General features: G+C 41.0%; 1 protein-coding gene across 2 annotated transcripts in view; it reads left to right on the top strand.

Annotated features, from left to right (window-relative positions):
• Positions 1 to 12,387, top strand: part of lama5 (laminin, alpha 5) — a 40,120-nt gene that overhangs the window by 10,136 nt on the left and 17,597 nt on the right. The window contains exons 4-31 of one of the 2 annotated variants that reach the window (XM_077716564.1): positions 246 to 364; positions 1,323 to 1,493; positions 2,369 to 2,466; positions 3,595 to 3,710; positions 3,969 to 4,087; positions 4,167 to 4,257; positions 4,573 to 4,707; positions 4,789 to 4,851; positions 5,138 to 5,278; positions 6,009 to 6,146; positions 6,225 to 6,359; positions 7,057 to 7,191; positions 7,266 to 7,403; positions 7,876 to 7,928; positions 8,201 to 8,300; positions 8,411 to 8,463; positions 8,530 to 8,635; positions 8,714 to 8,813; positions 8,941 to 9,097; positions 9,274 to 9,412; positions 9,756 to 9,898; positions 10,284 to 10,387; positions 10,449 to 10,602; positions 11,235 to 11,398; positions 11,466 to 11,574; positions 11,681 to 11,778; positions 11,852 to 12,065; positions 12,135 to 12,261. In XM_077716564.1, the coding sequence (XP_077572690.1) occupies positions 246 to 364; positions 1,323 to 1,493; positions 2,369 to 2,466; positions 3,595 to 3,710; positions 3,969 to 4,087; positions 4,167 to 4,257; positions 4,573 to 4,707; positions 4,789 to 4,851; positions 5,138 to 5,278; positions 6,009 to 6,146; positions 6,225 to 6,359; positions 7,057 to 7,191; positions 7,266 to 7,403; positions 7,876 to 7,928; positions 8,201 to 8,300; positions 8,411 to 8,463; positions 8,530 to 8,635; positions 8,714 to 8,813; positions 8,941 to 9,097; positions 9,274 to 9,412; positions 9,756 to 9,898; positions 10,284 to 10,387; positions 10,449 to 10,602; positions 11,235 to 11,398; positions 11,466 to 11,574; positions 11,681 to 11,778; positions 11,852 to 12,065; positions 12,135 to 12,261 (3,420 nt within the window). Of the gene's footprint in view, positions 1 to 245; positions 365 to 1,322; positions 1,494 to 2,368; positions 2,467 to 3,594; positions 3,711 to 3,968; positions 4,088 to 4,166; positions 4,258 to 4,572; positions 4,708 to 4,788; positions 4,852 to 5,137; positions 5,279 to 6,008; positions 6,147 to 6,224; positions 6,360 to 7,056; positions 7,192 to 7,265; positions 7,404 to 7,875; positions 7,929 to 8,200; positions 8,301 to 8,410; positions 8,464 to 8,529; positions 8,636 to 8,713; positions 8,814 to 8,940; positions 9,098 to 9,273; positions 9,413 to 9,755; positions 9,899 to 10,283; positions 10,388 to 10,448; positions 10,603 to 11,231; positions 11,399 to 11,465; positions 11,575 to 11,680; positions 11,779 to 11,851; positions 12,066 to 12,134; positions 12,262 to 12,387 lie in introns of both variants that reach the window. The other variant, XM_077716554.1, reaches the window with a different exon arrangement.

The raw sequence follows: 12,387 nt of genomic DNA, 5'->3' as shown, positions 1-12,387 counted from the left end.
ACATGCCTTCCAATGACCTCCTTATGCTTAAAATGTTCTGTTGTTGACCTTCTCTCTTGCACCTTTCATACCCAGAACCTGCCCACCCACTTGTACTGTAATTAACATAGTTTAGCACATCATTAACGTCTTTGTGTGTGTGTGTGTGTGTGTGTGTGTGTGTGTGTGTGTGTGTGTGTGTGTGTGTGTGTGTGTGTGTGTGTGTGTGTGTGTGTGTGTGTGTGTGTGTGTGTGTGTGTGTGTAGCTTCCAAGCGAGACTGCATCGAGCGCTTTGGGCAGCAAACCATTGAGAGGATCTCCAATGACAATGATGTCATTTGTACTACAGAATATTCAAGAATTGTTCCTTTGGAAAATGGGGAGGTAAAATTTATTCACTTATTAAAACAATTCTTATCATACAAAAGACCTCTACAAAAAATGCACATAAAGCTAATTTGCTCATTTACTGACAAGGGTCATAAATAACTGCACATGGGGGAGGGAGCATGTGAATTGCTCCCCTCTTCAGACAACAGCTGCCTTTTTTAAGCAGGCACTCAAATTGAAATAAAATGAAAATGTTTTTTTTTTTTCCTACTAGAAAAATATTGTCAGTAAACTTGGCAGACTGGAAGGATTTTATCCAAAGGTGTTTGAAACGTTTAATGCGATCGAGTGGTCAATTTCATCTATAGTATTCTGTCATCTTTAAAAAAAAGTACGTAGCAAGTGTGTGCTTCTACCAGTAATATAAAATGTAGAAGACGTACCACTTTCACATGGTTTTAATTGGACTCATTCAACATTGTGGAATACTTGGCTGTTATTTTCCATTAAAACTAAAGTCTGTTGATATCATTTGAGTGAATTGATTTTTTTTCAGTATTCAAATCAAACCAAAAGCCTTTATTGTCATCATACACAGCTACATATAAGGAAATTAGTGGTTCTAGTCCAAGCTTTTCAAAGTGCGTTTTCACAGTAAAAATAAACATAAATAGTAGGATAAAGGTATAGAAAGTCACTAGCCCGGCTAGGTGAATTTTAAGATATTGCACATTGTTATTGCACAGAATGGATTTTGTTTCATGCTAACGTAACTTCAGAGTCCTGATGTCTGTGGGAAAAAAAATGTCCTCAAGTCTATTTGTCCGTGCTTTGTGAGACCTCTGGCAAGGACATTCTTAAAATAATTTAATTATATTCATATATTCATAATTTGATGTAGTGTTGGATAATGTTAACATAACATTGTGAAGGAATCTATTTCAATACTGACCGTTGTTAAGAAGGTGTCTAATTTTTTGACGCTTATTTTTATTTTGAAAATCCCTTTCAGATTGTGGTGTCACTCGTGAATGGACGCCCCGGAGCGATGAACTTTTCTTACTCCCCAGTTCTGCGTGACTTCACCAAGGCCACCAACATCCGTCTGCGCTTCCTGCGTACCAACACGCTCCTCGGACACCTGATGGGGAAAGCCCTGCGAGATCCTACCGTCACTCGCCGGGTATGCATTCAGATGTCGGTTGTTCGAACTTGTCAATGTTCCAAGTTCACCTTTTTGCATTGAATATTGTCTTTGCATTGAAAAGTAAAACACGAAACAGGCAAATGTTTTTTCAAACAACCAAATAATGACAGAAATCTGGAAGGCTGGTGCTTGAAGCTGTTTAAAAAATGCTTACATTTTAGTACCAACCTCCACACTCTCAGGATTGTCAGTATTTTCCTTTTCCTGCTCTGTGCCCTCTTTGGAAAGCAGTGAGTCCTCTAGCTTTCATTTTGGTTCTCTTCAGCTCTCTTCACATGCACTCTCACTTTGGCACTGACTCAATGTCTGCTTCATTGTTATTTGTTTTCATGGTGGGCAAGTAGGACATCATGTCCCCTTTTCCCCCATTTCCTTTTCAATGGTAGGGATGAAGATGAATACTCATCATTTCCATAATTCACTTATTTTCATCTCTTTTTCTGAACCGCTTGATCCTCATTAGGGTCCTGGGGGGTTAATTAATAATAATAATAATAATAATATATATATATATATATATATATATATATATATATATATATATATATATATATATATATATATATATATATATATATATATATATATATATATATATATATATATATATATATATATATATATATATATATATATATATATATATATATATATATATATATATATATATATATATATATATATATATATATATATATATATATATATATATATATATATATATATATATATATATATAATACAAAGCTAAAAATGGCTTGTTTGATTCTGTATTTTCTTAAGGTGAAATTGTGTATATCATCGTTATATATTGTTATTTCTCCACTGTTGTGTTTGTTCTGTGCGTGCAGTACTACTACAGCATCAAGGACATCAGCATTGGTGGACGCTGCGTATGTAACGGACATGCTGAAGCATGTAGTGCACAGGACCTCAATGATCCATACAAGTAAGGGCACAAATGGCACACTGAGGTCTAAATCATGAGGTTAAAACGGCCACTTTTCTAGTCAAGTGGAAACCTGTGTCTTGATTAATTCTTATTTTCCTCATACCTCATTAAAACCTTCCCTTCTTTTTAAGAGAAATTATTTTATCTCTTAACACACCGGATACTTTCCTTCCCCGCTTCAACCATTCTAGGATCTATTTCTTTCCTTCCTTATCACACAAACCAATGCTCTGGACTGTTGACCTGAAGTATTTCAAGTCCTCCACCCTTGCTATCTCATCTCCCTTGAGCCTCACGCACCCCCTTTCCTGATACTCCACACTTCCTCATGGAATATCAAAGTTCTTCTCTGTGTTGGGGTGCCCTGCTATAGATTTTGTCTCTATCAGGAGTTGGTAACCTTTAACACTCAGAGCTATTCCAACCCAGTTTCCACAGGAAAGACAACATTGTGAGTTGCATGGTTTTTTCCATATCAAAATGGCCATTTTGATGAGAGTCAAAATCCCCCACATATATTTATGTGTATGCATGACAGCCCTCTGTGAGCAAACAGATGTAGTTTCTATCACCATAATCACAGAATGCAGCTTCTGTTATTCTTCTGCAACAGTCTACGATGTAGTACTCATTCTTGGCCTGATATTGTATTATTATATTATATTAGATAACTTTATTCATCCTGGAAAATTTCATTGTTACAGTAGCAAGAGGGTGAAAATACAGACACAGGAAAAGACATTTTAGACAAATAAATAGGTAATAAATAAGTGAATAAATAAATAAATATATAAATAAATGAATAAATAAGCGTGTTGCTGAAATATATATATTTTCACCCATTCAATTGCATTTTAGTGCATATTGTTAAGCACAGGTAACCAAAGTGAAACTCAATGAAAGCACAGGTGTATAAATCGATGCTTAAAAAAATCATCACATTAATTTGAAGCCAATTTGAGCAGTGGCTATATTTGTTTCATGTTAAACAGACAATCAGAGAGGCTTATTCAGACTCCGTCCATCAGGGAGGAAGATGGAGGATGGAGAATAGGAGAAAATCAATAGGTGCTGAAGTCACGTTTTCATTAATGTCCGTGAATGTGCTTGTGTGTGTGTGTACAGGCTACAATGCGACTGTCAGCACAACACCTGTGGTGTATCATGTGACCAATGTTGTCCAGGGTACCACCAGCAACCGTGGAAACCAGCCACCACTTACAGTGCCAATGAATGTGAACGTGAGTTTTTCGCGTTGTTTGTTCTACATGATGCTTGGAACTCCACCTCTTAGAATACATACTACTTTTCTTATGTGATGTCAATTCCTGTTTGTTGTTTAAAAAAAAACGAAGAAAAAGTGAAAACTTTTCCATATAATAGCAGGAGGTCTGTCATGCAGTTTGTCTCGCCATCATTTTCATTTTTATAATTTACATCAGGAAATGCATGTGCACTGTTATTATGAAGGCTAACAGAAATAAGTACATTCTTCTCAGCATGCAACTGTCATCGGCATTCGTTCGACTGCTTCTACGACGGTGACGTGTCCGAGCGGCACGGCAGCCTCGACATCCATGGACATTATAGAGGAGGCGGGGTTTGCCTCAACTGTCAGGTAGGGCTAGCTAGCACAATCGCCAATGCCGTCATCTGCTTGTTGTTGTTGTTTTTAACGTGTGTTGCCTATCTTTTAGCATCATACCACGGGCGTCAACTGTGAGCGCTGTGCCTCTGCTTACTACAGAGCACCCGATACTCCTATTGACTCACCACTGGCTTGCGCACGTAAGTCACGTGGATTGATTTCATTTGGTTGCTGATTATAGAATTGCCAAGCATTATGATGAATAGTTAAGGCCAATTGCCATTTGTCCCAGAAATAAGTTTCTGCTCTCAATTTTCTTGGGACTGCGACTTAAATAATAGTTTGGATCTGAACATATTTTTTTATTTAGTCAAATCAGAGTTTTTTTTAATCAACTCTGATATAGCTCATTTTATCGCTCTGTTCCAGATCACGTGTCACGTCAATTTATTTTAAATATATGTTATCTAGCTAAATTGTCTTTTCAATTTTGTGTGGTTGTCTTTTTTTGTCAGCATGTGACTGTGAGTCTCCGTTCATGGACGGGACTTGTGAGGACCTTACAGGGCGTTGCTTCTGCAAAGAAAACTACGTTGGCGACAACTGCGACCAGTGTGCTTATGGCTTCATCAACTTCCCGGAGTGTTACCGTAATTTTCTGCCCAACTAATTGGATGTTTGATCAAACGAACGCCATTAATTGCTCATGTCTGTGTGTCTTTATCATGCAGCTTTCCAAACATATCCTGGAAACAACAACAATGGCGAGGTCAAGCCAGCTGGAGAGATTATCAGTAAGAAATGTGTTTGTTAAAATATATGGTTTACATTTGATTTTCTCAAGGCCTTTTTTTTGGTCTCACAATTTGACGTGGCCCTTCTGATGTTGGTTCACTTGTTCATTTTGTATGTTTACGTTGTCCAAGACCTTGTTATGTGCCACATGTGTTCGGACCAAAACAAGGCTCTTTTTGTTTTCTTGGTTGTTTGTGACACCTCCTCCACAAAACTCCTACTGTGTTCCTAACAAATGTTGTGTTTTGAGTTTAAAAAACAAACAAACCTGTGTTTCTTGTCCAGACTGTGAGTGCAGTGCTGCTGGCACTATTGACAACTCCTGCAGACCTGACCCACACAGCAGAAGATGTGTGTGCAAGCCTGGCTTCACTGGCAGGCATTGTGACACATGTGCAGCGGGCTTTCATGGACTCAACTGCCAGGGTGAGAAACCTTTTAATGCCAAGGCTGTTCATGGTTTCTGTATCTGTGATGTTCATCTCGACAAGGAGTTGGGAAGCTATGGCTCAGGAGCCATATGTGCTTTTTTGATGGGTGCATGTAGCTCAGGAGCCATATGTGGCTTTTTTGATGGGTGCATATGGCTCAGGAGCCATATGTGGCTTTTTGAATGGGTGCATATAGCTCTCCGCTAACCTGTGAGAGAAAATATGCAAACCGCAATAGAAAGATCACATCGGGGCTGTTAGCAGCAGCGTAACAATGTTGTGAAAAGAATTCAGAGACGTTTTGTATTTTAAAAGTGGTGTAATGACTGAAAAATCCACATATTTTCATGTAATTTTACTTTAAATTCTGAGTATAGCTCTCAAGGAATACCATGAATGGCTCTCTATGTCAAAAAGGTTTCCAACCCCTGAGATCGATAGATGTTATGCCTAGATGTTATGCCTGAATTAGGAGAATGATGTGTATAAGCGCCCCCAACTGGTGACACTGAAGTTAATTTACAGACAGGTTCACACATAAACACTGACGGGGATGGGGGGTCTCTTGATTTATAGGGTTTCATGTATATACTGCCACCCAGGAGATGCACATGCGCCTGTGTAAACAGTGTTGCCTCCAAACTGTTCGTCATTGTAATTAGCTTCACATACCTTACACCATTTGTCTGTTTGTGTACGTGTGTATGGGTGTGTGGTGGGTGCAGCGTGTCAGTGTTCAGGTCCGGGTTGCCTGGATGGTTCGTGTGACTCTCTTACGGGCCGTGGTGTCTGTCGCAGTGGGTTCCATGGTTTCAATTGCGACAAGTGTGGACCTGGTTACTTCAACTATCCACTCTGTCAATGTGAGTGACTTGCCATCTTACAATGTGTGATGATAACATGTCGTGGTAGCAACACATTTGGTGCTGTTGTGTCCACAGTGTGTGGTTGCAGTTCTGTGGGCTCGCTGCCTGAAGTATGCGACCAATCCGGTCGCTGTCTTTGCAAAGCTGAATTCCAGGGTACACGGTGTGAACAGTGTCGATCTGGATTCCACTCTTATCCCGATTGTAGAGGTACACATCAACATATCAATAGCCTGTCGAGTCTGGGGCAGGGATCTGGATTTAGACCCCGTGCTTTTTAAAAATCCCCAATTTTACCCACTCTGTCAAGAATAAAAACATCTATGTACACACTATCCACACCCAGCCACATATATAAGTGTGGTTTTATGCATATTTCATACTCGTGTCCAACACGGATACCATATAAGAGGAACATATTTTGTCTCAAAGAGTGATGTTTTGACGATAAATAAAAATGCAAATCTCCAATCATCAAAGTATACAGCTACAGATGCAAAAAAATGTTGAATTTGCAAGTCTTCACTTTGAGCAGAGGATTTTCACACAATTGTTCTAATAGCCCAAAATGTGTGTATTCACTTGAATGACATAACGAGAAAACATTGCTTCTTTTTGCGAAATACCCTGCTATGTGTGGACCAGGCCTTAGGATATAGACTGTAGATACAAACCTGAGGTTTACATCTAGGAAATGGACATTGGACATTTGTAAAGAACATACACCGAGCTATAGTTTTTGGACAAGTATGAACTAGGAGAAACCAGACCAAACATATGAAATATAGCATGGATCTAAGAATGTCTTGCAGTCTGGCTGCAAGGACCATAAAAGTCATTCCTAGATGTTGAGGCGTTCATTTGTCAAAGTATAAGTGATCGTGTTCCCCTCCCTTTTTTGTGGCAGTGTGCATGTGTGACCCTCGCACCTCATCTGACACCAGCTGCACGGCATCTGGTCAGTGCCACTGCCGTCCCAACTACAGTGGCACTTCATGTGACCAATGTGCACCCGGCAACTACGGCTACCCCAGCTGCACACGTGAGTAATTGTTAGTACTTTTCTAATGTTTTTCCATTGTCTCCATGACGTCTATCCGTGTGTCTGTTTTGCAGCATGCCAATGTTCCACAAAAGGTTCTCGGTATAGCAGCTGTGATCAAACAACAGGTCAGTGTGTGTGTCTGCACAACGTTCAAGGCCTGCGCTGTGACAGGTGTGCACGTGACACCTATGGCTTCCCAAATTGTCAAGGTAAACACACTCTCACATTGTGGGCTTTTTGTCAAGTGAACTGTCATATGAAACATGCTATAGTCTACATTTACACTATCTTGTTAAACAACACACCAAACCAAATTAGTTTCATTTCCACACTGTAGATTGAAGCTGATTATACACACACACACACACACACACACACACACACACACACACACACACACACACACACACACACACACACACACACACACACACACACACACACACACACACACACACACACTCACACACACTCACACACTCATCTTTATAAATACACATGGTAATTCTTAATTTCTTACCATGTCCTCTCAAAACCTACTAATAGCCAGACAATACAGAGAAAAAGATCCCTGTGATATTGGCGGAAACCAATTTTTATGCAGTAGTGTGCTTTTAAAAAATGAAAAACAATCTTGAATGATTAATAATGATGACTCATGGAAAATATGTGTTTTTCTAGCTGGCACATGCCATCCTGCTGGCTCTATCAATTACATTGTTCCTCCTCCGGTGGTGAGTTTTTTTGTTGTTGTTGCTCTAAGTAGCAGGCATTTTAAACTGAACTGTTGTTTATATTGTATTGTTATTCAGAAGTTGCCTTTTTGATTGGCACAACCTGTTTCCAATTTCACCAATGTTGACCTATTTTGGAAAGCTCATTCCATATCACTCAGTTAAGCTAACAAAAAGTGTTTGTGAATGAAATATTTACAAACCACATCAAAAAGTATAGGTCTCACCAAAAGTAAGTTAAATAAACGGACTGATTCTCAATCATCCCCCAGGGCCAATGCGAGTGTCGTGAGGGTGTGGCGGGTGCGGCTTGTGACCGCTGTAAACCTCTGTACTGGAACCTGTCCCCAGATGTTCATGAAGGATGCACGAGTAAGTCTTTAGCTCCAATAGAATGGTTCAAATTTCACTGGATTTTGAGACCTGATGAGTGCACTGGCGTGTGTGTTTGTTTTTCTGTGCGTGCTTGCATTCCCATTCAGAGTGCGAATGTCACATCGCCGGAACACTGAGCGGCGTCGCTGAGTGCGCACAGGTGAGCTAGCATGACCGCCTCTTGATTTTAATTTTTGTGTCAATATGTCAAATTCTCAAACCGCAGGAAAGTGGTCAGTGTCACTGCAAGCCAAACGCCTGTAGAGGCACCTGCACCACCTGCAAAGATGGTTTCTACAACCTGCAGGAGCTCAGCTACTTTGGCTGCCAGGGTGAGAATTAACCCAACATGCTTTTCTTGTACCATTGGTCTGCTTTGTGATGCTTCATCTAGCATTTTGTGCATCCAGGCTGCCAGTGTGATATCGGTGGCTCCGAGGGCCAAGCCTGTGACGAGCGGAGTGGCCGTTGTCGTTGCAGGCCCAATGTGCACGGAGCAAAGTGCAACTTGTGAGTCCAGAACTACCAACAATACTATACAAAAAAACTGACTGGGCAATTATGAAGCTGCAGAGATTTCATATGTTCACGCTTTACTATTTAATTAATGCATTTGTGAATGTGGCTTTGTGTCTAGAGCCGCTGTGGATCATTATTTCCCTGACCTTCACCACCTCAAGTTTGAGGTAGAAGAGGGCACCATGTTGGATGGTAGGCCAGTGCGCTTCGGCTACGACGCAATTGAATTCCCTGGCTTCAGCTGGAGGGGTTATGCTCAAATGTCGCTCATCCAGGTGAGGAATGAAAAAAAAAACCTCTTATTATTCTGCCATTGGGAAAAAATATAGTAATCGTGTAATTGACTAAAAGTTCACCATTAGCAAGGAAGGAGTTGAAATGGCCATAATATGAAGTTCTTCTTCTTCTTCTCTCCTTTTGCGCCGCCTGGTGTTGGTGGGTGTACGTTTAGTCCAAAGTGCTGGTGCCTGTGTGGGTAAGCTCTCCAGACCTGTTCCGGATGGTGCTGCGCTACTCCAACGTAGCAGGCGTAGAAGTCCGGGGTCGGGTTTCGGTGCTGGAGGACCATGGGAAAAACTTCTGCGCTAATTGTAAGTATACTGCAGTTGGGTAGCTTGCACCTCCTTCTTCTCATCTTCCATTTCCTGTGAGATCCTCAGATTATTCTTGTCGCTTCTTGGATGCAGCCACAGCTCAGGGCACAAACTTTATATTCACTGTCTTACTTTGACATGTTTTTTTTCCGCTTCCAATGGGTTTTCCCTCTTCCGCCTCGTTCACTCTCGTAAGTGCTCCTCTTCTTCATCTTGTGGTCCTTTGATTCGCCTTTCTGAACTTGTCTTTCATCTTTCTCATCCCGTCTCCTTCTCTTTTATTGAATTGAATGTTTTTTTTTGTCTGAATCTAACAAAACCGATAATTGTGATTATTCAGGTTCCGAGCAGTCTAAAGAGATTGTCTTCGCTCCCAGCACAGGACCAGTCTTTGTCAACATTCCCCAAAACAATTTTGTAGAACCTTTTGTTCTTAATCCCGGAACCTGGACCATACTCATAGAGGCTGAAGGAATCCTACTGGTCAGAGTCTTTGGTCATTAATATATATATATATCTATTCATACTTTATGTGCTACCGTATTTTCAGGACAATAAGTCGCACCGGAGTATAATTCTGACTTGCAAAAGAATGCACAACGAAAAGGAAAAAAATATGAGTATCGGTTGATTGATCAGAAAGAAGAATGACCCGTGATAGTAAAATAGAGAACAATAGACAAAATAAGCAGAGGCAAGTCCAAACCAACTATATATATATTAAAAAAAAAAACGACTTATTATCCGGAAAATACGGTACATACTACCCCAATTCCAACTGGGACATTGTGTTAAACATGAAGAAAAACTCAACTTCCCTGAAATTGACTTTCAAAATTAATGATAACATTCTTATTATCCTTCTTAGGATTATTTGGTCCTTTTGCCCAGTGCCTACTATGAGGCTCCCATCCTACAAATCTACGTCACAGAGCCATGCATGTTCAACGCACAGCCAGACGGCAGCCACAAGTAAGCACAATGTTCTTGCTGTTTGTTTTGATTATCCGTTTATTCTCGCTTGTCCTCGCAGCTGTCTACAGTACACGTACCTGTCTCTGGAACGCTTCCCCTCGTTGTCGGGTAATGACGCCAGTTGTCGCCATGACAACCACCTTCCACGGCCGTGCCCTACCGAAAGGATCACCCAACGCCATCCCGACATGGCCGTCTGCAGTGGTTACGACGTAAGTGCGGGAACGCCTGCATTTGTTACTCGGTCTTCATTTATAATGCGTACCGTATTTTCACGACTTTAAGGCGCACTTAAAAGTGTTAATTTTTCTCCAAAATAGACTGCGCCTTATAATCCAGTGCGCCTTATATATGGAAACACCAGAAAAGCAAAAACGGAAAACCACCACTATTGGATATTAAAAAAACACAAACGCCTGAACTGAAAGAATACTGTTAAATATGCAGATGCCATCTGAGTTTACAAAATCTTCCATCATATAGCTCCTCCCCCACTGCAAGATTATATAGAAAAAAATCCAAAACATCAACAATGGCTGGCTCTAGAGGTGACTGTGTAGTGAGTGCTTCATACCTGGAAGTCAATAGCAATTACCGTATTTTCACGACTATAAGGCGCACTTAAAAGTCTTAAATTTTCTCCAAAATAGACAGTGCGCCTTATAATACAGTGCGCCTTATATATGGAAAAAATGTCATTCATTGAGGGTGCGCCTTATAATGCGGTGCGCCTTATAGTCGTGAAAATACGGTAACTTATGATACAAACTATACACATGAAAACGGTGGAAATATGTGGTAAGAAATAATTGGCACTAGATGAAAATGATTACTGTGCCAGCAGATCAGTGTGGAGATGCAAGTCAATGTGAAGACTGAAGACACCTACGTGCTGGTTGTGGAGTACGCCAATGTGAAGGAATGGCCACAAACGCTTGCTGTTACTTTCAATTTGCCAGGAGCCCAGACACAACAATACACTGTTACCTTGACCAACTGCGCATTCAGGTGTACCTTCAAACTTTACTCCTTGGGAAAAATTGTGACATGGTCTTCATCAATGCTGTTTTTGCAGCTTTTTGTGTCGAGCAGTCGCTGTCGATGAACTGAAGCGAGTGGCACTCTTCTCACTGGCTGGTGACATGGAGCTCCAGCTAACCGCTGAGAGTGCCAACTTTTTCTTGGTACGCAGAAGGTCAAGTCATCTGAACACGAAAATATTTTTTCTTTTGTTTTACACATCTGAAAACAATGCTATGAGTGCTAAATATCTTTATTCTGCTGCTGTAGCACAAAATCTACTTGGTTCCTCAAGAGCACTTCTCCATGGAATATGTGGAACCTAAAGTCCTTTGCATCAGCACTCACGGACACTTCTCCCAGGACAGGTACAGTATTGTTCGTCATCATTTTGTTGATGTGGTGACGCCCACTCAGACCAGACTGGCTTCTTCCTTGTAGCTCTTCCTGCATCCCATCTCGCTTCCAAATGCCATCCAACTCGCTGGGCCTGAAAGAGGGCCAGAGCTCCAACATGGAGAAACCCATCTTGGTGTCCCCCGGAGCCGCCTTCCCCCTCCCCGGTCCACAGATAGAACCTTCCACCTGGGCATCAACAGAGCGACCCCCTCAGGCAGCCGATAATGGCGACCACATCAGACTAGACTCGCAGCAGGTGACTCTCTAAACCCGTGCCTGTGATACAACAGCTGTTTTCTTACCCTTGAAACATCCTCTTAAACAGAATGCAGCTGTATATTCGACTCATGTCCACACTCTGGGACGCTATGTCTTCATCCTCCACTATCACCAACCTCTGCATCCCTCTTATCCCATTCATGTTTACATCAATGGCGGGCACATCTGGAAAGGTATTCAAACCACAACTAAGTCAGCCTGGTTTTATACCAGTTGGATCATGTAAAGTTATTTGTAGAGGGTCTTCTATAACTAGCAATTGGTGCAGACATTGTGTTTTTTTCACATACACTTTGTCG

Source organism: Stigmatopora nigra, chromosome 1 (genome assembly GCF_051989575.1).
Source record: "Stigmatopora nigra isolate UIUO_SnigA chromosome 1, RoL_Snig_1.1, whole genome shotgun sequence".
NCBI lineage: Eukaryota > Metazoa > Chordata > Actinopteri > Syngnathiformes > Syngnathidae > Stigmatopora > Stigmatopora nigra.
Note: the sequence above shows the minus strand (reverse complement) of the source record. Positions and strands in the feature narration are given on the sequence as shown.